Source organism: Protomyctophum parallelum, assembly GCF_964188405.1.
Source record: "Protomyctophum parallelum genome assembly, chromosome: 4".
NCBI lineage: Eukaryota > Metazoa > Chordata > Actinopteri > Myctophiformes > Myctophidae > Protomyctophum > Protomyctophum parallelum.
In genome coordinates this window covers 12,016,656-12,042,465 of record NC_139700.1, presented here as the reverse complement: position 1 = coordinate 12,042,465, position 25,810 = coordinate 12,016,656, and the positions used below count along the sequence as shown (strand labels likewise).

Sequence of the window (25,810 nt, the reverse complement as noted above, 5' to 3'; positions counted from 1 at the left end):
GAGAGAGAGAGAGAGAGAGAGGAGTAGGACGGAAGGGATGTCAAAGCAGGGACTAAGAAAAGGAGAGTACCCTCTGGGCTCGTCTCTTCTCTGCTCTCTGGCTCTGGTGGTAGATTCGGCTGAAGTTGGAGACGATGACCGGGACGGGCAGGGCGATGACCAGCACGCCGCTCAGCGAGCAGATAGAGCCAAACACTTTCCCCACGATGGTTTTGGGCACCATGTCGCCGTATCTGAAACACAACAGAACAGAAATGAAATGGGTCAGTTAGTTGTGGTATAGCAGGAAGGGAATTCAGTTCAGATTTGAGATGAACCCATTTAGGACTGAGACCAGATTCTATAACGTCTTCTAAATCCTGACAGTGTTCTGTACAGTATGAAACAGTATGTTTCTACTGTATGTCAGTGGTTCTCACTATTTCATGTCAAGGACACCAGAAATTAGATGTAATTGGCCTGCCGACCCCCATCTGAAAATATTTTGTGTGCCCCCCCCCCCCCCCCCCTAGAAGCAAACATATGAGTTACAAACGTTTGCTGTGAAAGAATATATATTAAAAGATTTGCGTCACATTTTCACGATTTTTCTAGAATAGCAGATCTACAAGCTCGTAGCGCGGCACTCGGTGCTGCACTATGGGCTTGTAGATATGGGCTTGCTATTTTCAACAGCTGAAGTTTTAAATAATTGACACAGATGCGTTCCCGTCCTCATGGATTAAAGGCAGAATACCTCTTTATACCTCCTATAGTGCTTGAGCAGCTCTTGTTAGTCCTCTTAAAATACCATTTCTTTAATGATGCTGGACAGGAGATCACTGCAGCATTGACTTCAAATGAAAAGTCACATCTTCTTTTCAACTGAAGAATAAATATAACTTTTCTGACGTCTTCCTTGCGCCCTACTTTCTGCATGAGCCAGCATGCACTGCTGTGACGTGATATGTGCCTCCATCCTTTCAAACCATGTTTCATGTATAATTACGCACCTGCTGGCACTGGCTAATGCTTTCATGCCGTGACCAGGCACGCATGCACACTCGCGCGCGCGCGCACGCACACTCGCGCGCGCACGCACACTCGCGCGCGCACGCACGCACACACACACACACACACACACACACACACACACACACACACACACACACACACATCCCCTGTGACCTGTGAGCAGAACAGCACAGGGAGCTATGCCACGTTTTACGAGAGCTAAGTACCAAAAAAACGAGGTCTCGGAAAGTAGGCCTATAATGTGGCTCTCAATCAACGAGCACTTACAGTAGGTAAGTGATTATATGCGTTCCATCCTGTGTCTGCGTCATCGCAGAGCTCTCCTCGCGACACGGCGTCAAACAGACAATACTGAAGGCGGATCGACATGAAACGTCTATAGTATACCATGCATGCTATTAGCCTGATTTGTGTCACAAAGAACCGGCTTATTATATCAAATGTCTCGTCTAATTTCGTAAAGGCATTTCTCACCACCAGCCAAACATTGAGCAGCCAGACATGTCGGTAAGCACATTAATAGGTTACACATCAGCAGGTGTGACACGGAGGAGAGTCAGCCCATTAACAAGATTAATACTAGAGTCTGGGAATCACAGCGTAGTCAATCTCAGTGCTGGGCGTAATGTACACCCAGCCGTCACTGACATGGCGTGTAAAATATTCATGTTTTTCTTTTTGTACAGAAGCAAACACTAAAACTCAGCATGCAAAACTCCTCTTTTGCTTTAAACAATACAGCAACAACTGAACATTTGTTCAAATATTGTTGGACAACCACTTCAGAGGCTATAATCCACGTATGGTAACAGCATCCTAAGGTTAGCAAGGAATATCACCTCTAACACTAGCCATGTGTTGTATGGACAATATATGTTGCTACATTCAGGAAGGAGATATACAATAAGGTCAGACTGGAGAGGTCTTTTGTCCCATCAGTCGACTTTGAGGCTTAAATCAGGACTTTGGCATGCAGGACTAGACTGAGCTGTGGACACATTGCTCTTGCCTTTATGTTTCTATGTATGTATGTATGTATGTATGCAATTGTATTCTGTTTTGTGTTATGTCAAATGTGTGTATATGTGTTGCATACAAGGCCGCTGGGTCGCAATTGACAAATTTCAGTGCAAACTGACAATAAAGTACGATATCTAGAACAAAAAGAAACATCGCATGGATGCACCTGGGACGTATCCTCAGTGATGTATCCCAAGATCATCAGGGTTTCGGGTCACACAACATCATACCCCTCACTCAGGTGACCCAGCCGGGGTGATCAAGTCCCGACTTACATCCCAGTAGCTACCCTCTATCCGTCCCATTAGGGAAAGACCATGCAGGGCCACACAATCTGCCGCTCCAGAAGTACTCTGCCGGGACTGGGAGACCAATCTGGCGCATGGAAGGACTAGGCTCTGTGGGTTAATTGACTCCTGCCCCTCCTACAGTACGTCTCACCAAGTCCTCTCCTGCTCTCACCAGGTGCAGCGCAGGACCTGTGCGTTGCACCAGATTCCCAACACCAGACACTTCATTCGGGAGTGGTGGATTCCGCAGGCTCCACCTGGGCAACGGTGGTGCTGCAGGCTCCGCTTGCGGCTTGAATGGCCCTCCTAAAAGCCTCACTGTGGGACCAGGGTTTTTTGGGCTCTAGTGCTCCCGGATCAGTTCAGATTTCTGTGGATCTGAGGGAGGTATAGGTGACCTAAAGACACAGTTGGCAACAGTGCAGAATGTGTGGACAACAACCGATTTGGTCCCACCCGAGGACACGGTGGCTCCCCTGTCCCAGTACAACCATCTCCCCTGTCCCAGTACAACCATCTCCCCTGTCCCAGTACAACCATCTCCCCTGTCCCAGTACAACCATCTCACCCAGTTAGAAAAACAGCTTTGCTGGAGAAAATAACTTTGGAGAAAGAGTGGTTATTTTTAGTTTTGAAACAACTTCATGTACTGTCTGTTGACTGTTGTATTGTAGCTCTCATGTACTGTCTGTTGACTGTTGTACTGTAGCTCTCATGCACTTGTTTTATGTGAGGAAATGTGTGTAAACTCTGGGATATTTTGCATAGTAACATAAGTACATTTATCGACATTTGCTAAAATGTTAATAATTATTTTTGTTTAACTACTGACATGGCTATTTAATTATCAATTTAGTTACTGTACTGAGTTACTTGAAGGAAGTGTAAGTGCAGAGCATGTATCTAACACACTTGTTAGCTGAACGGGGCGTCAGAATGGAGAATGAAAACAGCTAAAAGGAAAAGGCAAAGTGATGTATAGTTGAAAAGTATTTACATACTCTAGTCAAGGCAAAGCAAGGCGAGTTAATTTGTATAGCACGTTTCAATAACAAGGCAATTCAATATGTTTACATAAAACATTAAACAAAGGAAACACATTATAATAGGATTACAGTGTCCGATAATGTTTCAGCTGCTTCAGTCTGGTAAGCAGTAAGTATGCTGCCACAACCGCAAGGCTCAGATCAGCAGGCTGGCTAAATAAGGACAGCTTTTTTCCAGGATTATGAACAATGGCCTGTTGCGTGTCAGCCTATCATGCACGCACGCACACGCACGCACGCATGCACGCACGCACGCACGCACGCATGCACGTGTAATGGGTAAATAATGGGATTTTAACAATCATATCAACACATATCTCAGTGAACTAGTTGAGCTGTATTGCATGTCTGTGCGTGTCTGTGCGTGTGTGTGTGTGTGTGTGTGGGTGTGTGTGTGTGTGTGTGTGTGTGTGTGTGTGTGTGTGTGTGTGCGTGTGTGTGCGTGTGTCAGCATACCTACAGCGAGCCATCACTGCACCACTATCAGTGGGTTGCCCTGCCGTCAGCAAGCTGTTGGGCAACCGCTTGGTGTCCCGTTGTGAGTACAACCAATGGGCATGGACAATGCATGGATGCCATGACTCCCTATGGTTGGATGCTGAGTTGGCGGTGGACCGCCCACCATGCAGTCTTCTGCTAGCTAACCCATCACCCCCCCCCCCAAACATAAACAAACATACTAGTTAACCCTAGATTTCTATAGTGTACAGTTTAGTGTATACTCATAGTTTCATTGTACAGCTACTGTTAGACAGATGTTAGGTTCTTAGGTCGCTAATGATCCTTGATGACTGTTTCTCTGATGCATTACCATGTGTTGTTCTTGCTTACACTGTAAGTCGCTCTCGATTCAGAGCGTCTGCTAAATGCCTAAATTGTTTTAGTTGCAGCTAATTGCAGTGTGGTGTAGGCGTGTGCTGAAATATCGATATATATATATATACTTTTTTTTATTTTTTATATATAAAATAATGTTCATAATGAAGTGTTGAACAACATGTTTAGAAAAGGAGGAAATGACAGCTAAAATAAAGCAAATCCCACTCTCACATTCCACAGCAACCAGAAGTACTGAATTACTGGATGGTGATTTGTCCAAACAGCTTTGTGGGAATATACAAAATGCAGAATGCATTTCCCACTGACACCAGTGATGATGGTCAGTTGGTGGTGTTTGTGAGGCATTATGATGATACCAGTGATATTTGTCAGTTGGTAGCGTTTGTGAGGTATTATGATGAGGGTATGAATCAAAGGGGGTGTTTATTGAGTATTCATTTAGTGTTTGAGTGGTGCAGCCACTCCTATAGACAGCTATGTGTGTGTCCCTCCCTGTGTCCGAGCACAAAAACAGCGTTTTTTTTTGTAGTTGCAGATATCGTGATATATCGTTATCGAGGGCCTAATATCGCGATATATATCGTATCGTGAGGTACCCATATCATCCCACCCATATGGTGCGCCTCACGTACAGTAGGTTAATGCAACCTTGGTTCGTAAATACATATTTGGCAGATTACACAGTCTCCCTTCCCTCTGTACACAAGGCGATTATTATTTAACGTCAACACACGACGCGGAGGCAAACCCAATTTCCTGCAAAGCAATTAGTCGTAGCATGCAGGCACAAACTGAAAATCTATAATTACTTGACTGAAGCAGCGCCATATGATCATGAATAACCCTTTGCCAACATGTCACGCCAGGGGGGACCATTATGGGTGAGATAAGGATGCAAAGAAATGACTCAGAGGGCGCGTGTGTGTGTGTGGGTTAAACAAAATGGTTTCCCAGTTTAGTAAACATCCTTGCTGGCTGGCACGTATACGGAAGAACTGTCATGCCAGAGGACTGCATCAGGTGACGAGGGCTGGATGAATGATTGAGACCCTAATGTGCTAACGACCTGCGAAGACCATTACCCCGGCCAGAGTAAGACGAATGCAGGTATGAAAGAACATCAGCAAAGCTCAGCGGCTGTGACAGCTAGGCGCGCCATCCCTCAGTGGTGGCGGGCGGGAGGGGTAATGTGAATGTATCGCTACACGGGAGGTTAGCGATCTCACAAATGAAGTTGTCTAACCCATTTAGGACGGGAACCCCTTTTGGTGTTTTAAGCATTATGTTATACTTTAGCTGTTGAAAAATAGCAGCTTTTCTGCTATTTTTTAAAATATTCAAAATCTTTGAATATTCTTTCAGAGCGAACGTTTTTGCCTCAAAACTTTGCTTCTGTGGGGGTGGGGGGGGGGGGGGAGGAGGGGTCCGCGGCCAAATACAGATAATTCTGGTGGTACTTGACATGAAAAGGGTTGAGCACCACTGATAGGTTAGAAGACAACATAGGTTAGAAGACATTCTTTTAGAATCTGCCTCAGGTCTAAATGTTCTAATGCCCGTGGCCTGTCTGCTTGAGTCATTAGACACAGGTTTCTGTCATGATGGGTCCACCTCAACCCACCAGGGCTTTTTTACATTTCTCACTCTTTTTTTTTAAAGATCAGCCGGGGTGAAAATGTGTAGAAGTGGACATTTTAATAACATGCTCCATGGGACTTCATGTACTTGTACAACAGTTTGCTTTCAAGTTGAGCGATTTCACACAGATGTCACTACGTTTTACAGTTCATTACTGGTCAAGTCATTTTCCTGGTGTGTAATCACCAACCAAGCTTGACAGCATGTGTCAATTATAGATTACCCTGGAGAGCCTATTAACACATTCCCTCCCATTACTATAGGTGGGATCGTGAGGCCAGTGCCAGGCAATTGCGCGAAAAATGCAGAAGAATAGACCACTTCTGCCCGACCCGGGAAGTGATAGCCGGGAGGCATACTATCATCCGACAGAGCATTGCTCCGAAGGAGTAATGCTCCGAGGTTCGCTGCGGGTCGGGAGAGGGTTGCGGTTAGGTTTAGGTGTCTGCCCCGGGGGAGGTTAGGGTTAGGGTGAGGGAGGAGGTAGGTTGTCGTTCGGACCAATGCTCCGTCGGATGAAAGTACTGCACTCGTGATAGCCCTCCATATTTGAGCCACATCCTCATTCTAGGCTGTGTGTTGATGTGCGATTGATTCACTTTCTTAGTGCGGTCAAAGTTTTGAGTTTTATACGGTCCCAAAGATCGTAGTTTGTCTCATTTTGAGGAGAAAAAGGACTATTAAGCGTACGCGTCGGATCGGGATTTAGGTGTTTCTACCACGTGAGTAGGCTACAAAATTCTGGATTAATGTTTATTAATCAAATCTCGTGATCTCGTGGATGGCACAGCGGGGTACAGTACGTAGCTATTCATGAGATTTTCTCGTGCCAGCACAGATTGTATTAGGAAGGCCCACAAAAACACAGATTCTCACAGATAAAAGTGAACACTCGCACAGTGTAGCGTTTTATTCCCACGTGCATTGTCTAGAAACTTCAATGTGAAAGCTACTGCAGACGTTGAACTGGGATACAGAATTTGATATTGGCACCGCATTGGCAAGCATCCTCTGTGGAAGACAGAGAGGATGGCTTCTATTGAGCGAGAGGACCTGTGTTGAGTGTTCGAGTACAATCCTGTCATGTTGCTCCTCTCTGCTCTGGGTTCCCTCTCTCCCTGCAGACCTACTGCATCTTAAATACAAATTTTAAATCCTTTCTGTAAAGGAAAAGTACAGACATTCCATGCCTAATCTCTATTGTGGATTGGGAGCAAGCTTTACAATTTATTTGACATTGATTGGACTTTTACTAAAAGGCATCAATTTGGTCCACTTCACCATGCAGCAACTGCATTCAGAGGAACAAAATGCCTAGTAGCTCAGTCCTGAATGACGGCTCAGAGAGCAGAATTAGCTGCACTGAGAGATTACAGCAGCGTTTCTCGCTTTGTTCCTGTTGGTAATGTTGTATCCAACTACCAGGTATACCAACGATAACGTTCACCTCCCCAAGCTGACGCCGTGGGTGAAGCATGAAGATGGATGGCCTGATCTTTATCCAGCCAGCGGTGGAGGAGGAAAAAGGAATGTCGGGATGACAGAGTATCAATCCCCCCCATGCATGTTCCACCCACACCCAAACTGCTGCACTCGCTCTCGCTCGCGCGTCGGTGTGAAAAACAAGCGCACTCGGTGGAATGAATCGCCCTGCGGAAAGGAAAGGCAGCGGCATTGCAGAGGAAACCCTGGCATCGCATCGTCTGAAGATTATATACACAGTGAAATGTGCAGTGTATAAGAGAGTAAACCTGGGATTCGACTCAGACCATGCAAGAAATAATAAAATGGGAGTATTTGAATTCCTGAATTGGGGGAATGGATGTCCCTGCATGCCCGTGCTGTGATTAAAATCTGTGTATACTCTTCCATCAGGTGGATATGTTGTTTTGGTACTGGTATCAATACTGCAAGCTCTACCACCCATGCAGCACAGATACCCCCCAAATGTGCACAGCATCACTCACACACACTGAATGCATGCACCAACACACCCCAACATCATTTGACATCTAGTTAACCCTGCATACCCCCATCCTAACAAAGCAATCTTGTTCTGTGATGGTCTTGGCTGGAGTCCTGGCTGTGTCTGTGGAATCTGAATGCCATATGGTTTGTTGGAAAGGGAAGAAAGACATTTGAAAGACTTTTACTGACACATACTTTCTCTCAGAACAACACTGTTCTTATAATTTAGTTTCTTATAACCCACACAACCAAAAAAATGAAAAATAGGTCTTATGTCACTGTTTTAGATAACTGCATTAGAGCGAGACAAAAAAGGACAACAAACAGACCTGCTGTGATTTGAACTGTAGCATCTGCCATAGCCACACACGCATGCACGCACGCACACACGCACGCACAAACACACACACCCATTGCGCTATGCTCCACTGTATGCCTGAGTAAACAACACACTACCGCTGTTAGCAGAGCTAGCGCGATGTATACGATCTGTCTGAAAAGGCAGATTGCATGCTTGCTGCTGCCGGGGCCGCTTCCGGTTCAAGATGTTGCAAAATCATGTCAGGGACGCAGAGTGAATTGAAGAGTGAAAATGCAGAGCCACAGCAAACAGTACATGTTGGAGTATTTAATCACAGAATGAGGCAAACCTTGCCTGTGCCCTATATATATATATATATTGTACAAATTACATTGTTATTATTCCACATAATGATTGCAAGAGGTTTAAATGTGTTTATATTTGTATTGACACTGAGGTTGCATTATTTGTCTCCCCTCTGCAGGGCTGGCACTCCTCTCTAGATTGGAGGGTGCCAAGTACTGTGGAGGAGGAGGGGTGTTTGTTCCTTTTATGTTGCATTTTTCATTGTATTATGTTGTCTTAGTAAATTAAATGTGTGAAATGTAGTTGATTGTATATTCCTCTAAAATATAGTAGTGTGAAAGATTACTCATAGGCTTTAGTTAGCCGTGTGGTGAGTTAATTATCACTTACTGATTAGTAAGTGGTGGTTTGCCCCACCTGTTTAAGAGCAGGATTGCTGCAGGTGGAGGCAGTTCAGTCTCACTTGAGGCTAGTCACGAAAGAGCAACAGGTTGGAACTGTGAGCCAGGGCCTCATCGCAGGAGGCATTTAAGCCTGTAACAGTTACTGTTTGTTATTTTCTGTGTTAATGTTGTTTCCTGTTTGTGGAACGTTATTTTGGCCAGTAGTTATTATTTATTTTTGTATTTGCACTGTCTAAAGACACTTTTGGAGGTCAATAAAATGCCTGAAACGTGTTTGTGGACCTGTCTACTCCTTGGAGCCTCCGACCATCGGCTGGCATTATCACAGCATGCACTGCTGGGGTGATGAGGGAGTACTGGGGACCGGTGTGTGACTATAGGACTGAGCTAAGGGATTAGGTGAGTCAATTTCTGAAGAAATATCACTTAACCCCCAAAGAATGTATACAAAAGGTTTTTCAATGGTTTCTGGTAGTAATCTACTCCCCAGAAAGCCGTCATTTTCAAGATTGCTTCCCAGACGTAGTTTAAAGCATAGTTTACAACATGAATGCAAAAGCAAGTGGGAAGAAAACAAGACGTACTGCAGTCTATAAATGGCATCCTGCTTCACTGTGAAGCAGAACTAACAAGTGATCACAGATATATTTATACTGTGGAAATTGCAACAAGGATTGGCTGTGGCTAATGTGTGGCTAATGAGGGCGGGCGTGGTAGATAAGATTTAGGGAGGTGATTGAGAACGAGGAGTGGCTGTTATAAGTATAGAGGGTGGTCTCCACTTCTGAACTTGTGTATGTCTGTGCGTGCGTGTGCATGCGCAAGGGTATTTAACCCATTCTGACCGGGCACCCATTTTGGTGTTGGCATCATGTCATGCTTTAGCTATTGAAAAATAGCAGATCTACAAGCTCATATCGCGCCACCGAGTGGCGCGATACGAGCTTGTAGGTCTGCTATTTTTTTGAAAAATCTAAGAACGACTGACATTTTTTAGAATCTGATCTCAGGTCAGAATGGGTTAATCAGACCAGTGTGTGTCCAGTGGAAACCTCGTATGAATCTGATCTCAGGTCAGAATGGGTTGATTCTCTATACTCTATAGCCGTTTTTGGCCATGTTGTTACCCCCTAACCTAGCCGATCTGCCGATGCACCCCCAACACTAAGTCTTGTTGTATTTGGCCGAAAATGATACATTTTTAATATGATTATGGCAAATTATCACAGAATGTCACTGCACTGAGACGGGCAGCTGCTGTATACTCCCACAGCTGCTCTATACATCATCTTACAAAGGTGTTTACCGTATTTTGCCGTTTGTGTTAAATAAACCGTCATTACCCTTTTGATATCATGCACCCCCTAGAGGGGTACACGCACCACAGTTTGGGTACCACTGCTCTATAGCATATCAGTTTGGGTACCACTGCTCTATAGCATATCAGTTTGGGTACCACTGCTCTATAGCATATCAGTTTGGGTACAACTGCTGTAGAGCATAGCTTGCGAAAGTCAGGCCGATCGACTTCAAACTCGGCTGCCAATCCAGTTGTCCCAGAACAGAACTGCCATATGCCCATATCTCTGATGTCATTAATAGTATATGGGCATACTGACATCAGGGATTTCCCATATGGGCATAAAAGGGACAAGGACACACTAATCAGAACCATACAATTGTATGTTATGAGTTATAACGCATTACTGCCCGGACCCCTAGGCGAGATCATGGCGCTAGTGCCAGAGAAAACTGCGAAATAAGCAGAGGCCGAGTGTATGTAGTCCGGATCTGTAGTGTAGGCCTAAAGGGAACGGACATTCATGTCAGGAGTCCTCAGCTGGCGGCCTGCCATAAGCTAGAGGCGCGGTTGTAAAAGGTTTATTATTGGTGTAATAAGTTCTGATTTATTGCTTAAACACAAACACTGACTCTTCTTACTGCCCCAAAATGGATCCCCTGGCCGCCTCACTTCCAGGTTCAACTACACATCAGAAAAAATAGAGTCTGCAACACTGGTATGAAAAACTCAGCTCCACTGGTTTATTTGATTCAACGTTTCGATCCCTTAGGATCTTCTTCATTCCTGAAGAAGATCCTAAGGGATCGAAACGTTGAATCAAATAAACCAGTGGAGCTGAGTTTTTCATACCAGTGTTGCAGACTCTATTTTTTCTATTGTACTGCCTTTTGTCTAGCACCTGGGCTAGAGTGGAGGTGCATGCTCTATTTCCTTTGTCAACTACACATCACACAATATAATCTCCGTACATGACATTTCAGGGTTAAATGTTCAACCATAGTTTAACCAATATATTCCCTTATCACCCAATATGTTTCATTTTCTTTCAATAATCATACAAGGACAGGAAATACATTACTTCACACATGTATGTGGCAGTACATAGGCCTTGCACGTTCACGCACACATACTTATATTCTGAATGAAAATGATACTAAAGTAATATCAGCCTTGATCCATTCATAAATATGATAAATAATGAGTAAATAATTAAAGTAGTATGCATATCCCCCATGGCCCACGGTCCAGGACCGAGACGCCACAATATTTATAATACCTTTTCGCTGTTCAACACAGACCAGTTCTGTAGAAGCATAATAGGATAGAATAGAATAGAATGAATATTTTTTTTAGAGCAACCGGACGTTGCGTCATCATCACTCCAATATGGCGGAGGCACTGGGCAGGTTGTTAATGGGAGTGTTGCCTCTTTATATAGCATCTCTTTGATTAAGTCCCATAGTAACAACCAGTGCTCAGTGCCTCCGCCATATTGGAGTGATGATGCAACTTCCGTGTGCTTTAAAAAACATTAAAAAGTACAAACAAAACGTGTTTTTATCCTATTCTACTCTACTATTCTATTGTCCTATTTACTAATGTTTTTTAAATCATATTTATGAATGGATCAAAGCAGAAATTAGTAACATATTCATTCAGAATGTCAGGGTGCATGTGTGCACGTGCGCGTGTTTGAGGGGATACATAAAGCGTTGCCGCCATCTTGGAGTGATGCCGGCAGCGCTACTGCTGCGCCATCTAGTGGTGATTGTAGTGTCTTTATATAGAATCTCTTTGATGCAGGCCTGCTTTATTGGGAGGAAGTGTGAGGGAGGCAGTGAGCCACTGCCACAGGTATCTCCTGAACCACTGTGGAGTCTCCTTAAATTCATCTTGCAGTTTGTAACAGTCGCAATGTTGCTTTCCTATTCTTAAAAGGTGACCAAATGGCCAAGTTGAAATTGAGTATACGATACAATACCGATACAATATCGTATCGCATCAAACGATACGATACGATACGATACAACTTTATTGTCAGCTTGCACTGAAATTTGTTTTGCATCCATCATGATATCACCGTTCAAGATACAACCAAGACAGACACAATACATTAAAAAAAGATACATTACAGGATACACATCACAGAAACAGACAGGAACAAGAACATATCCTCTGGTTTACCGATTTTGGTTTAAAAGCAGAACAGACTGGTGTACAAAAGTGTTCTTTAGCCTTTACCCTGACTCTAAACCGCCTCCTGGAGGGCAACAGTTGATATTCATCATTTAAAACATGTAAGGGGTCAGAGGAGATACTCTTCGCCAGTCTAAGCATGTTCTTGGTCTGGGCTTCTTTAAAGGAATGTAACACGACCTCCACAGGCCTACCGACAATTTTAGCGCAGATCTTAATTTGGCTATAGTTTGTTCTTATATTATGGGCTGTTAATCCAGGCCGTGCTACAGTACAACATGACAGTTTGAACAACAGACATCACAAAAGAGACAAGATCTGACTACTAGCACCAAACGATCTAAGTCGGCGTAAGGAGTATACGCTGCTGTATCCTCTTACAAATGTATTCAATATGAGAGGGCCATGATAAGGAGGCGTCTATCATCACCCGCAGATATTTGTGAGATGGAACTTGTTCAATAGCTGAACCATGGATTGCCACCGGTGGTGTCTTACCACCTGGACCAGGACCAAAGATCATTTCCTCAGTTGTGGATAATCAGTGTTGATAATCAAATATTTTTTGTCACACCATTCCACAAGCTGGTCAACACTGATACTGTTTCAGGAGTATTTCAGGAGAACCTGGTTTGACTCGCAGGTGTTACAGTCAGCCGTGTCAAGAGTAAACAGTACAGGTGAGCTAATGCATCCTTGGGATGCACCAACTCTAGTCCTGATGGGAGAGTGTCTTATTTACCTTTACATGCTGAATTCTGTCAGTGAGGAACGTCTGATAAAACGGAATACTTCTGCGTTCATCTCATTATGTTCACAAAATAAAACCATGAGCCTTTATGTTGAAAGTACACAATACAATGTACATTCTCGACAAATATATTATGTCCCCCCATTTAAAAGAAAATCTTTCATCTGTCAACATTCCGTAAATTCCATGACAGCATATATAATCCATTTTCTTGAGACATTAAAATTCATTGTTGTACCACCATAACTTTGCGATGAAGGAGGGAGGAGAAATTCCTCATTTTTCAGTACATTCATTATTTAACTGTCAGCGAGGATGAAAGCTGTGCTCATTCAGCCTTTTCGGGTAAAGGTACAGTATAGCAAAAACCCATGATCATAAAACGAGGCTCCATTTGTTCATTTGTCCCCTTGGTTGGCCACTGTAAAGCTCTGTCACTTCCATGTCAAGCTCTTACATTAGATTTTAATACTATACGATACGTATAGTGTATATATCTATATCCCCCGGCCTGCACGATGCCCCCAGATGCATTCCACTCTTTGGTAAGAGAGGGTATCTGTACTGTATGTGCTGACCTTGCTACAGTTTCACTGTTCCTGTATGGCTTTTAATGCCATCGTTTGTCTTTATTGTCTTTAGATTGATGCAGGTGGGAACATCGTCTGGGCTCCAGTGTAATTGGCAGATTTCAGTCTTGCAGGTTCGGGGGGGGGGGGGGTGGGGGGGGGGGGGTGTCAGTGCTTCAGTCGTCACTGAACTGTGAAAGATAAAAGCCTAAAGATAGCCTTTAGAAGAGACTAAGAATACTGTCCACTTCCCATGCATCCCATGTTCAAGGACAATTATGCATATTGACAGTTTTATCAAAGACTCACTGAGCCTAGCCGCTCCAATACGTGTGTGTGTGTGTGTGTGTGTGTGTGTGTGTGTGTGTGTGTGTGTGTGTGTGTGTGTGTGTGTGTGTGTGTGTGTGTGTGTGTGTGTGTGTGTGTGTGTGTGTGTGTGTGTGTGTGTGTGTGTGTGTGTGTGTGTGTGTGTGTGTGTGTGTGTGTGTGTGTGTGTGTGTGTGTGTGTGTGTGGGGGGGGGGGGGGGGTGTGTGCGTGTGCGTGTGTGTGTGTGTGTGTGTGTGTGTGTGTGGTACAGTATACCTACAGTATAATCAGTTCACACATGATTTTTTATGTTAATAATAATAAACCTCCTTGCTTTTGTTCACAATCTCAAGATTTCTACAAGTTGATGCCTTGTTTGGTAGTGGTGTAAAAAAATATCGATATGAATCGATAATCGATTTTAACATTAACGATGCGACTACATCGATGCACGTGTGTCTGGATCGGTCAAAATAGCGTCTGCATTGGACGTTGGTTCGATCCTAAAGCTGCAAATCAGACGAGCACTAGCAGCATAAACCACTCATCGTCAGACGGAATACACACGCAGATACGAGTCACGACACAACTTTATTGCACATCTGTGCTTTCATCCACGCTTCTATAGCCTTTTAAATCTCATTTCCCATCCACGGGCACAAGCAAAGTGATATCAGCAGCTTCCACCCGATCTGGATGGTGGTGTAATGTTTGGGCATGCATCTGATGGCAATTCCACTCCAGCTCAACAATTAAATGGCAAATGAAATTAATCAAAATGGCGAAAACAAGATTTCCCTAGTCGAGGATAAGCAGCCAGCATTCAAGGGGGCATGAGAGCTACTCCTTCAACCGTCATTTAAGTCTCACTGAACTCTCACTCAACGGGAAAATGAAATTAATTTGGCAGCGTATCAAATCGTAAATCTAATCGGTAATTAGTGACATGAGACCATAAGGGCCGATAACACAGATGAGAATGGTGACGTTGGCTTAGCTTTATCTCAATACCAATCACTTCAGAAATCAAAATGCTAAATGTCGTTCAATCATGACAGATTGAACGGGACGATACAGCATGGGTTAACACCTCATATAGAGTACAGGCTCTTTGTTGATTGGAATTCGGTGACCTTGTTGGAAAGCTCTGGGAGGTCATTGGAATTAAGACACAGACACGTCAATATAACCCATCATGGCCTCGTTCAATCACCCACACGGTGCATGCTCGAGATGACGTCTTGGAGGATTCGTCTCAAGCACGGGGTTGGTTTGGTTTTAACCCATTTAGGAGTCTTAAATGAAGAAGACATTATTTTGTAGAATCGGGTCTCAGTCCTAAATTAGGACCCGATTCTACAAAATAATATCTTCTAAATCCTGACAGATTTCTGAAAAACCTATGTTTCTACATCAGTGGTTCTCAAACGTTTTCATGTCAAGGACCCCAGAAATCATATGTACGTAATTGGCCGCCGAACCCCATCTGAAAATATGTTGTTCCATGGAACATATATATACTCAAAGATTTGCGGCACTTTTTCAAGATTTTTGCTTGTAGATCTGCTATTTTTACAGTAAAGTACTGTATACCATTATGCATTATGACGGACAGGGGAACGTTGAGAGTCTTCGTATACAGTATAGCAGTGCCGTCGCGGCAAATGATGGGATTGTAACACTGTTGACAGAGCCTCTCAGCGGAGAGATCTACCCACAATCCTTCTTGGATTCTCATTGTCAATGCTGCTAAGCTGTCGGCAAGGGCCTCAGCTGGCATGTCAATTGATATAGGACTGAAGGAATGGGTGGTGGGGAGGGAGGAGGGGATTACATCAGAGCCTTCTGCCTGTGGTCAGTGACTCATTAACAGAATGTATTGGCTTTTTTTGCCCCCACGCCAGACCTAAAACACCTGAATTTAGTACGTAGCAGTGACGCAGCAGTGAAGTGTGTGCGTGCGTGTGTGTGTGTGTGTGTGTGTGTGTACAGTACATATAGCTAAATCCATGTCGGCTAATAATTTATCAACTAATATTTCCTTAAGGTTCCCAAAATGGCACCATGAACAGACAGATGAGTGTTCTCCTCTCCCTCCACTCCCCTGGGATGGGCTGTCCGACCCACCCTGTGCCTGAGGGGTTTGTATTTGAGGAATAATATACAGTAGTATATAATAATAGGTATTGTCTGGTGACCACCCGAGAGATGGTTGGCAGCCGGAATGTAGACTGCAACTGGGAGCAGTGTGGAGTCCCGGCAGAGTAGTGGTTGAGGATACGTCCTAGGTGCATCCATGCCATGTTTTTTAGTTCTAGCCTATTATTGTAGGTGACTAGATGTGTGGGCTTATAGGCTACTAGATGTGACCTGTTCACCTTTTTCATATGGCCCATAAGTCTTTGCGTTTGTGTGTGCATAAGTTCCTCTTTCTCTTGCTGTGTTGCCATGCAGTTTTGCAAGACTAACAAGTGACCAGGCCTATGAAAACAACCACAAATGAAAATAGCTGATCTACAAGCTCACAGCGACACATTGTGAGGTTGTTATTTAAAAACACAAATATTTTGATAAAAATGGCACAAAATATGTTCAGATGGATGTCCGTGGACAATTACATATTAATCTGAGGTTCCTTGATGTGAATAAATGTGGAAGCAAGCCCAGATAAGCAACTACAAAGGTTGCTTATAATAAGCAGACATCGCAAGGAAGCAAAGCACACACACAAGGAGCCCTGCAGTGCCTTGGCGGGGGAAAACGTGGATAGTGCAGGGGGAGGGAGTCTATTGCTCGAGTCTAATGATCCAGCCAGGAGAATGAGACTAGCAGGACACTGCCAAAGACACCAAGAGCTGCCAGCCAGCAAACTAGTGCTGTGGGAACCAACACATGGGCACGGGTCACGAGGACGTCCTACGCTAACATACGTGGATGTACTCAAGAACGACGCAGGAGCGCAAAGTACCAACGAACTGGCCGGATGTATGGAAAACCGCGATGACTGGAAACGACGATGGAGGGCTCGTCTGAGGACGACCTAGAGAATGATCATTATAACAATGCGAAATAAAACATTTAAAAAGAAGGGAAAGGGAATTTGTTATGTGGTGTCATTAAAATTAATGTTGACATGTCACACTGATGTAGAAAATAAAAACATGGCACTTGATTTAAAAAACAAAAGTTGCAGACTGACCTACTGTAGTGTGCTACAAGGTCATGAAGTATCACCAGTGTGATCCCCAAAGAGCACGTTATCAATCCTGGTGTTTCCACGCCGCATCCCTGCTTCTAATCTGGTAACATTAGATGTGACATCCCTGCTTCTAATCTGGTAACATTAGATGTGGACATTGCAGGGATTAGAATGTTCAGGCTGATAGCACTCTGATCAACATCATTCGAGGAGGTGGTGGGGGTTGGGGATCCCACAGGCACTGGTATTAAACATGCTAGGTTTTCACTGCAGGTGATGAGAGAGAGAGAGAGAGAGAGATATTGTTTTGAGACTAACTAGTTTGTTGTTAAGCCAACCGGTCGGCTAATTGTGTAACTTATTCAGTGACTCAGGAAGGGGAAAGCTATTACTAGGGACAGAACGCATCCGTTAAACCCAACACACACATGTGAAGCGACGAGGCACAGTATTGCCGTGCGTCATAGCCGCACAGCAACACCCACAGGACGCGGCGCGCTAGTACAGACCTGCCAGCCACGCCCACGGATACCCGAATGGAGGCCGTATGCGGCAACGCCTGGAAAATAGAACAGCGGCGCATCGGAGTGTCAGGCGAGGCGTGAACACGCGCCAGCGAGCATCTGACGCCACCGGTGTGGGATAGGTTCATTGAAAATAACGGAGGCCGGCTGTTTTGATGTGAAGCGTTCACAGACGGTGTGTGTTGGGCTTTACACAGCCAATACCATCTTCTACTATCGAGGCGACAGTACACAGTACATTCGCTTCAGGCTAGAGCTTTGAGATCGTTTGTCCCCATAACTATAGGACTTCTGAACAAGCAGGCCCCATGTCAGTTCTGTGTGTCACCTTAACTATATAGGACTTCTGAACAAGCAGGCCCCATGTCAGTTCTGTGTGTCACCTTAACTATATAGGACTTCTGAACAAGCAGGCCCCATGTCAGTTCTGTGTGTCACCTTAACTATAGGACTTCTGAACAAGCAGGCCCCATGTCAGTTCTGTGTGTCACAATAACTATAGGACTTCTGAACAAGCAGGCCCCATGTCAGTTCTGTGCATGTCATGAAATGTGATGATGCCTCTTGGAACTATGACTGGTAGCCTTTTATTTATTTCCCCCTCTCTGCAAGAGAGGAGCTCTGTCTGTCTGTCTGTCTGTCTGTCTGTCTGTCTGTCTGTCTGTCTGTCTGTCTGTCTGTCTATCTATAAATATAAAGAAGCACAAAGTAATGGCAGTTTTTATGCTGTTTAAGTTGAGTATAGGCTAACAAGGAAAGAAAGACATTGCGCGTGCGTGCGTGTGTGTGACATGTGCACATGCATGTGTGTGTACAGTATGCATGCACACATGCACTCGGTGTCCATGTGTGCACAGAGGGGGCCATGATGCTGCTGCAGTGTCAGTTCAGCTGTGATGCCTCACCACCCCAGGGGTCTGTGAGACAGCATGGTCCTACAGACAAAATGCCAATAACATGTCTCCCCCTTTTACAGCCCCAGAGAGAGATAAACCATATGGAATAATCCCCCCACATATAAGCTATATGGCAAAGGCACCTCAGCGCTCTCTGCCACTCACATGTATTCCCCATCAACCCTACCAAATCCCAGCTTAACCCTCGCCCCGTGCGAAGCTAGGCGGCTAGTTATCACAGAGGTTTTGACGTTATATAGCACGTGCCCCCTCTCTCATTTGGGAGATCTTCTTAAGAACCAGGGATGATAAAAAAGCTTTCCTCCTCTCTCTCTGCTGCTCTCTCCCTTTTCCGACTTTGACTCACCCTCCCCTCTGTGGGGACTCGGGAGACATCCTCTCCCCCGCCCTCCCCTCTCTCTTGTTCTATTACCATGCGCAGTGCCGCGATGCAGAAGCTTGCTTGACATTTTTTTCCTTTCTTCTGCTCCTCTCCAATGTTTACACCTGCTGACACTTGAGAGGCGATTGCTGCACTATGCAAAAAATTATAATAAAAATAAAAGAAAAAACGTTGCCTCTGTTTCACTGCTCTCGTAAACCGAAACACCAATTCCAATTCAGCCCCTCATCCTCATCATTCTTCAGTGGTGACTCACAGCGTTTTCTGTAATTACTGTACGAGCGGACACTTTATGTGAATGGCTGTTTTATGAGGGTTAAACACCTCCATGCACGGCCCAAAAATGTAGTGTGCCAACATAATCTGAAGGCAAATGGAATCCATTATGATTCAGACGGTCTTTGTATCGTTGAATTAGGTTTCTCTCTCACGTGCATCAGTTCAAATAATCTATATAAACTTCAGGATACCTGCACGCACGCACGCACGCACACACGCATGCACACGAGCGAGCACACAGACACGAGCACGCACGCACGCACACACACAGACACGAGCGAGCACACAGGCACGCACGCACGCACGCACGCACGCACACACGCACGTACGTGCGTGTGCGCACGTACTAAATGTTCTGATGAATTGAAAATGGTGGACCCTATTGTAAACAAGTGTAATGCTTTATCATGGTGTCGTCCACAGTAACAGTTTTTGTATTGAGTTGTGCTTTTGTTTGAAATGTACCCATTCTGCATATACTGTTAAAAAATACTTCAATCAATCACACGGTTTGACTTCACACTGTCATCCGCAGCAATTGGAAACGCAGCAGGGGGGACCTTTATCAATGTGTTCCATTAATAAACTAGCCTACACAGTGAAATATATGGTGATAAAATTATACTCTTAACGTATGTGTTGTGCCGTCTGGGACTGGACCCCCCCCCATTTTCAAGATCATCTCTACCATGAAACCTGTCACCTCTCTCGCTCTCTCACTATACGCATGCAGCCACGCACTGTTCTTTTGGGCATGGAGGCACAGCGCTGAGCGCACTGATATAACAGACAGCAGCGCAAAATGTTTTAATCGCAGCAAAGCTCTCCGGTGTGAATGTGACCTTGGTGTCGAAGTGTCCTTGAGCAAGACACTGAGGCCCTCATTTATCAATCGAGTGTAAAATCTGCCACAGATTCGAGTGCAGGTTTCGTAGTACACTCACGTCGCCACGGCATTTATAAAGTGATCGCAAACAGCTGATCCTTCCTTAATTTCGTTCTCACGTTAATAAATGTCACGGCTGAATTTGATCTGGCACGCCCTAAGAACTCAAGCCTCGCCCTCGTTTTTGCGACATGAACAACGGCAATACGTTTCCTGAAACCATGGTTAAATGAAAAAATAGGTTTCTCCCGTGCCTTGCTGCCCGCCTCACCCCCCTCTCTCATACACACGCACAGCACGCACACGCAACTTGCAAGCCCAACTAACTGGTGTGTTGTTAAACAAATAAAGAACGAACACCTGCATGAATTAAATAAAGTTGTAGGCCTAGTCCTACCCTGTCTGTTTCCCTCTCACCTCGCTTGCCTTGCTGTCATGCACGCACGCACCTACATGACACATTAAATAAAGCTGTCTGTTTCTCCTCTCGCTTCGCTTCCCTTGCTGCCCGCCTCACCCCCCGCACGCACGCACATATCGCTACTTGCAACTTTCACTGTGTGTTGTTAGTTGTATATTAAATTATTAAAGTATTTTTAATTTAATATACAACAAGATATATTAGTGAATGAAAACCTGAACCTGTGTACCATAATTAAATAACAAATAGGCACACACACGGGTTTATTATATTGCACATACCGTAAGAAAGACATCGGCCTTATCATGCTGTAGATTAGGCTACAGTAGGCTATACCTGCACGCTGGGACTCTCCGCAGCTGAGCTGCAGCACTGCTGCACTATACTCTCCAACGTCCCGTCATGGAAATATTTCAGCACAGACAGCCCAAATCCTCGCATGTATGCGCTCATGCAAAACACTGTTTAAATGGCTTAAGCATCTCTTGCAACATTGTTTTTAATTGCGCAATTTTATCTCCTACTAATTTCATATGACACATGTATTCCTTAACATTTTTATTTATTTATTTTTTACATGTAGCCCATATACATTATACATACATTTTATATAAACATTTTAGGAGTGAATACATATATGTTTAGATGCCTGTGACAGCCTCTCAGCAGTTCAGACAAGGATGCTCCGCTTGTGTAAGACAGAAAAAAAGCGTACGGCGGCTCCCGACCAGACGTGACTATTTGTCCTACTCAAGTTCAATTTCAAGCTTTGTCGGAAATGTTAAATGCCGAAAATGTCGGTAATTTCGGCGTGCGCCCATATTTTGGCGTACGCACGGTTGATAAATGAGGGCCTGAACCTCTAATTGCTCCTGATGTGCTGGTTGGTGCCTTGCATGGTTTCTGCTGCCATCGGTGTATGAATGTGTGTGTGAATGGGTGAATGTAATGCACAATCTATGTAAAGCACCTTGGATAAGGGCGCTAGATAAATGCACCATTCACCAAGTACTCATTATCCAGATTGCAGAAGATCCTATTTTACAATGCATAAAATGTATAATAGCTATTTTCAAATGGACAAAAATTTATATAGGGCTGAAGTGGTTAATGTATGTTTTGACGTAATCAAAATCTACAAAGTAACTCGTATACCTAAAGTTTTCAAATACATTACATGTAGAGTAAAAGTACAATATTTGGATCCAAGATGTACAGTATATACTGGAGTAGAAGTGAAAGTATATTGGAAATACTCAAGTCAAGTGAATGTATTTAGTTACTTTCCACCACTATACTCCTACAGTTCAAACACTCTTTAACCCATTCTGGACGGGGACCCCTTCTGGTGTTTTAAGCATGTTTAAGTATTATGTTATAATTTAGCTCATACCGCGGCATCGAGTGCCGCGCTTAGCGCGCTACGAGCTTGTAGATCTGCTATTTTTGAAGAATTGTGAAATTGTGACGCAAACCTTTGAACTAAAAAACATCACAAGGATACAACTGGGACGTATTCTCAGTGATGTATCCCATTCCCAATGTCATCGGGGTTTCGGGTCTTCATACCCCTCACTCGGGTGACCCAGCCGGGGTGAACAAGTCCCGACTTAATTACGTCCCAGTAGCTACCCTCGATCAGTCCATTAGGGAAAGTTGAGCACCACTGACATGGAAACATACGTTTTTCAGAAAACTCTTAGGATTTAGAAGCCTTTATTTATTTTTTAATCTGCCTCTCATATATCAGTCAATCACCAGAGAGTCTGCTGTTTGATCAGCACAGGCAATTAAACGGACATCAACTGATTCTGAGTCTAACTCTTCCTTATCAAGAACTAAGATTTTCACTCATCTTTAATTTTGAGAGCCATGGGGGGCTAAAAATAACAACTGTAACAACATTACTATAATATAGATAACACAAATTACTGCTCCGTGGCTGGATGGGCCCGGGCGGACAAGCGAACATGAAAGACTTAAGGCCTAGAACCGGAGAGTGCAAAGCTCGCTGGATTATATACGAGAGGATGTGATAATGAAATGAAATCATCAGACAGTCAAGCGATTATGGAAATTAACTCATTTCATATTCATCATACATCATTCATAGGTTAATCGCCAAGTAGACAAAAGACAGAGAGAGAGAGAGAGAGAGAGAGAGAGAGAGAGCACTGGCACTTCTTAGAAGACAAAAGGTTGCTATCAAAAAGACAGTGAGCTACCTCACCTCTGGTCCATGAGGGTTAGATACTACGTAGTGCTATCTTCTATGCGCCATGTCTCTGTATGTACGTGTGTCGAGGCAGCGGTAGCCGAACGGTTTGCAGAGCGGTCTTGATACCGGAAGGTCGCCAGTTCGAATCCCCGGACCGGCACGTTAAAATTACCACCGCTGAAGTGCCCTTGAGCAAGGCATTGAACCCCTACCATGAAATGTTCTATGAGCAGGGTGTGGCTGTAAACAAGCATCTCGAGCTTAGTCCACTTCCCTGGGTAAACAAAGAACTTTGCTTTGCTTTGTGTACGGCTGTAATAAACCTATCTGAGAACTGACTTCAAATTCGACACACACACACCACCACATGGAGTGCAGTGCCCGGTGTCGAGTCCGTCTGACCCACGGTTGTCCATAACCGCCACAAAAGGCCTCTGCCCGGGCTCTAGACAGGGTCCCATGGTCCATATGGAGCTGGCTTGTTCTGACATCACAACACTCCATATTTGGGCATGCCTGACACAAAACTCCATATGGGCTAAAAGGGACACAGACAGATGGGTGGGACGGGTACTCTGACACGGGTACAACGGGTATTGCATAGCCGGGTGGGGCATGGATCTCGTTACTGACTCGGTGCGCTACAGCCGGTCTATAGTAGCTAAAATCACGAATGTAAAATAGAAGCATTTTTCTTTATTGTTAAAAATTGTAAGCCATGCCCTCCTGTATGTAAGGCATTTATTGTTAAGATGTTCCTTTCTTCACTTTTCCATGATTCTTTATTAATTTGCATTGATGACATGTTCTGTTTATGTGTTCTGAGTTTTATCACTGGAAGTGAAAACTGTGCAGTAATTTTTTTGACAATATAAACAAAATAAACGTAGTCAATTAAATTAAGTCCCGTCACATCTATATACAAATAGAATCCTGCACATAATTCTACATTCATTCAAACTATGAACTCTGACTGTATGGGAATTGGTTATTGAGTCTAATGATCATTACGATGATCATTGACTCCTGATCAGAAATCAGAATAAGAACAAAATGTAACGTATATCTCTGTTGTCTGGCAGAAACCAGCTATGTACAAAATCAGGAAATGAAAACAATACTGCAATACACAATACTGCCTTATCAAAGTCGGTGTGCAATACATTGTCATTGTCAGATACTTGAATGTGTCCTTATATTATCGTTTTTTGACCATTACTAATAATAATAATAATAATAATAATAATAATAATAATAATAAGATAAGCTAGATAGAATAAGATCGATTTTTTTGTGGGACTAACTCAAATGAGATGCTGCATCTAAAAATCAATTAAAGATAGACAAAGATAGACAAGATAGGGTTTTCTTCCGTCTGACTTGGTCATTCTAATCTATTCCCACCTTGCTGCCATCTTGTCAGCAAGGTGGGAACTATAGGTACAATTTCCCATTGACTGGCCATTCATCCCATTGACAGGCCATTCATCCCATTGACAGGCCATTCATCCCATTGACAGGCCATTCATCCCATTGACAGGCCATTCATCCCATTGACAGGCCATTCATCCCATTGACAGGCCATTCATCCCATTGACAGGCCATTCATCCCATTGACTGGCCATTCATCCCATTGACAGGCCATTCATCCCATTGACAGGCCATTCATCCCATTGAAAGGCCATTCATCCCATTGACTGGCCATTCATCCCATTGACTGGCCATTCATCCCATTGACTGGCCATTCATCCCATTGACAGGCCATTCATCCCATTGACAGGCCATTCATCCCATTGACAGGCCATTCATCCCATTGACAGGCCATTCATCCCATTGACTGGCCATTCATCCCATTGACAGGCCATTCATCCCATTGACTGGCCATTCATCCCATTGACAGGCCATTCATCCCATTGACAGGCCATTCATCCCATTGACTGGCCATTCATCCCATTGACAGGCCATTCATCCCATTGACTGGCCATTCATCCCATTGACAGGCCATTCATCCCATTGACAGGCCATTCATCCCATTGACAGGCCATTCATCCCATTGACAGGCCATTCATCCCATTGACAGGCCATTCATCCCATTGACAGGCCAATCAGACTTTTCAACAGAAAAGTCTTGATTGTATAAACAACGTCAAACTCACAACATTGCAGCTGTACGAAAAGCTTGAATTATCTTCTTTCTATCTGGAAATGTATTTGTTAAAATATGGCACAGTCAGATATGGCACACTGACTCCCAATAAAGAACATGGCACTTCATGTCAAAAAGATCCCTATAATCAGACTTCTTTTTTGCAACCAGTTGCCCCTGCTGACTATTAGGTAAGAATGCAAGGTTAAGTCACTTTAGCGTCATAACTCCACAAAGGAAATCCAGAAACAAACTTAAAGTAGCACAGAAGACTGCAGATCTGATACACAGATACAGTGAGTTTCCCAAAAAAGGGCTCTATATGGCTTCAAATGTTTTGCTTTGAAAATTCCTACTCTTTAGTTTTTGAGGAAAACTTTCAGGTACACCATAGAGTGAAGGCTTAAGGCTCATACATAGTCTGGTTTTACGGTGGTGGGGTGACCACCGAACTACAACATGACGTCACGAGCCTCGGTGAAGCGCAAACCACCGCCACCGCTCCAGCCCTTCTCTCTGTTTTTACTCACCACCGCTCAACGTTATTTCAGCTCCGGTGGTCAGCTCACCACCGGAGCGGTGGTCACCTTACCACCGAAAATCCAGACTATGAATAGGCCTTTAGGAGCAGGTTTGTATAGGCATGTGTATATCAGTAATGAAGTAAAATATTACTCCTGCTATATACTATCGATTTGCACGGTTCAAGAGAACAATTTATTAAAGAAGAATTCGTTTTTAGTTTTTCAACTGATGTTTGAACAACTCATGTTTGTTTCAGGTTTAGGTTGTTATTAGAGATTGTAAAAGATGAGTGTTAGAGAAATGTCATTTGCTGCTTTCTTTCGTTTTAGCGATTTTCACTTTTCGGGCATTCGGGCAAGT

At 44.0% G+C, this 25,810-nt stretch overlaps 1 protein-coding gene across 1 annotated transcript in view; it reads right to left on the bottom strand.

Moving 5' to 3' along the window:
• Positions 1 to 25,810, bottom strand: part of LOC310857779 (A-type voltage-gated potassium channel KCND2-like) — a gene marked incomplete at both ends in the record, with an annotated part of 74,981 nt that overhangs the window by 12,201 nt on the left and 36,970 nt on the right. Inside the window, one exon of the mRNA XM_083763658.1 lies at positions 71 to 233. Within this exon, the coding sequence (XP_083619784.1) occupies positions 71 to 233 (163 nt within the window). The remainder of the gene's footprint in view (positions 1 to 70; positions 234 to 25,810) is intronic.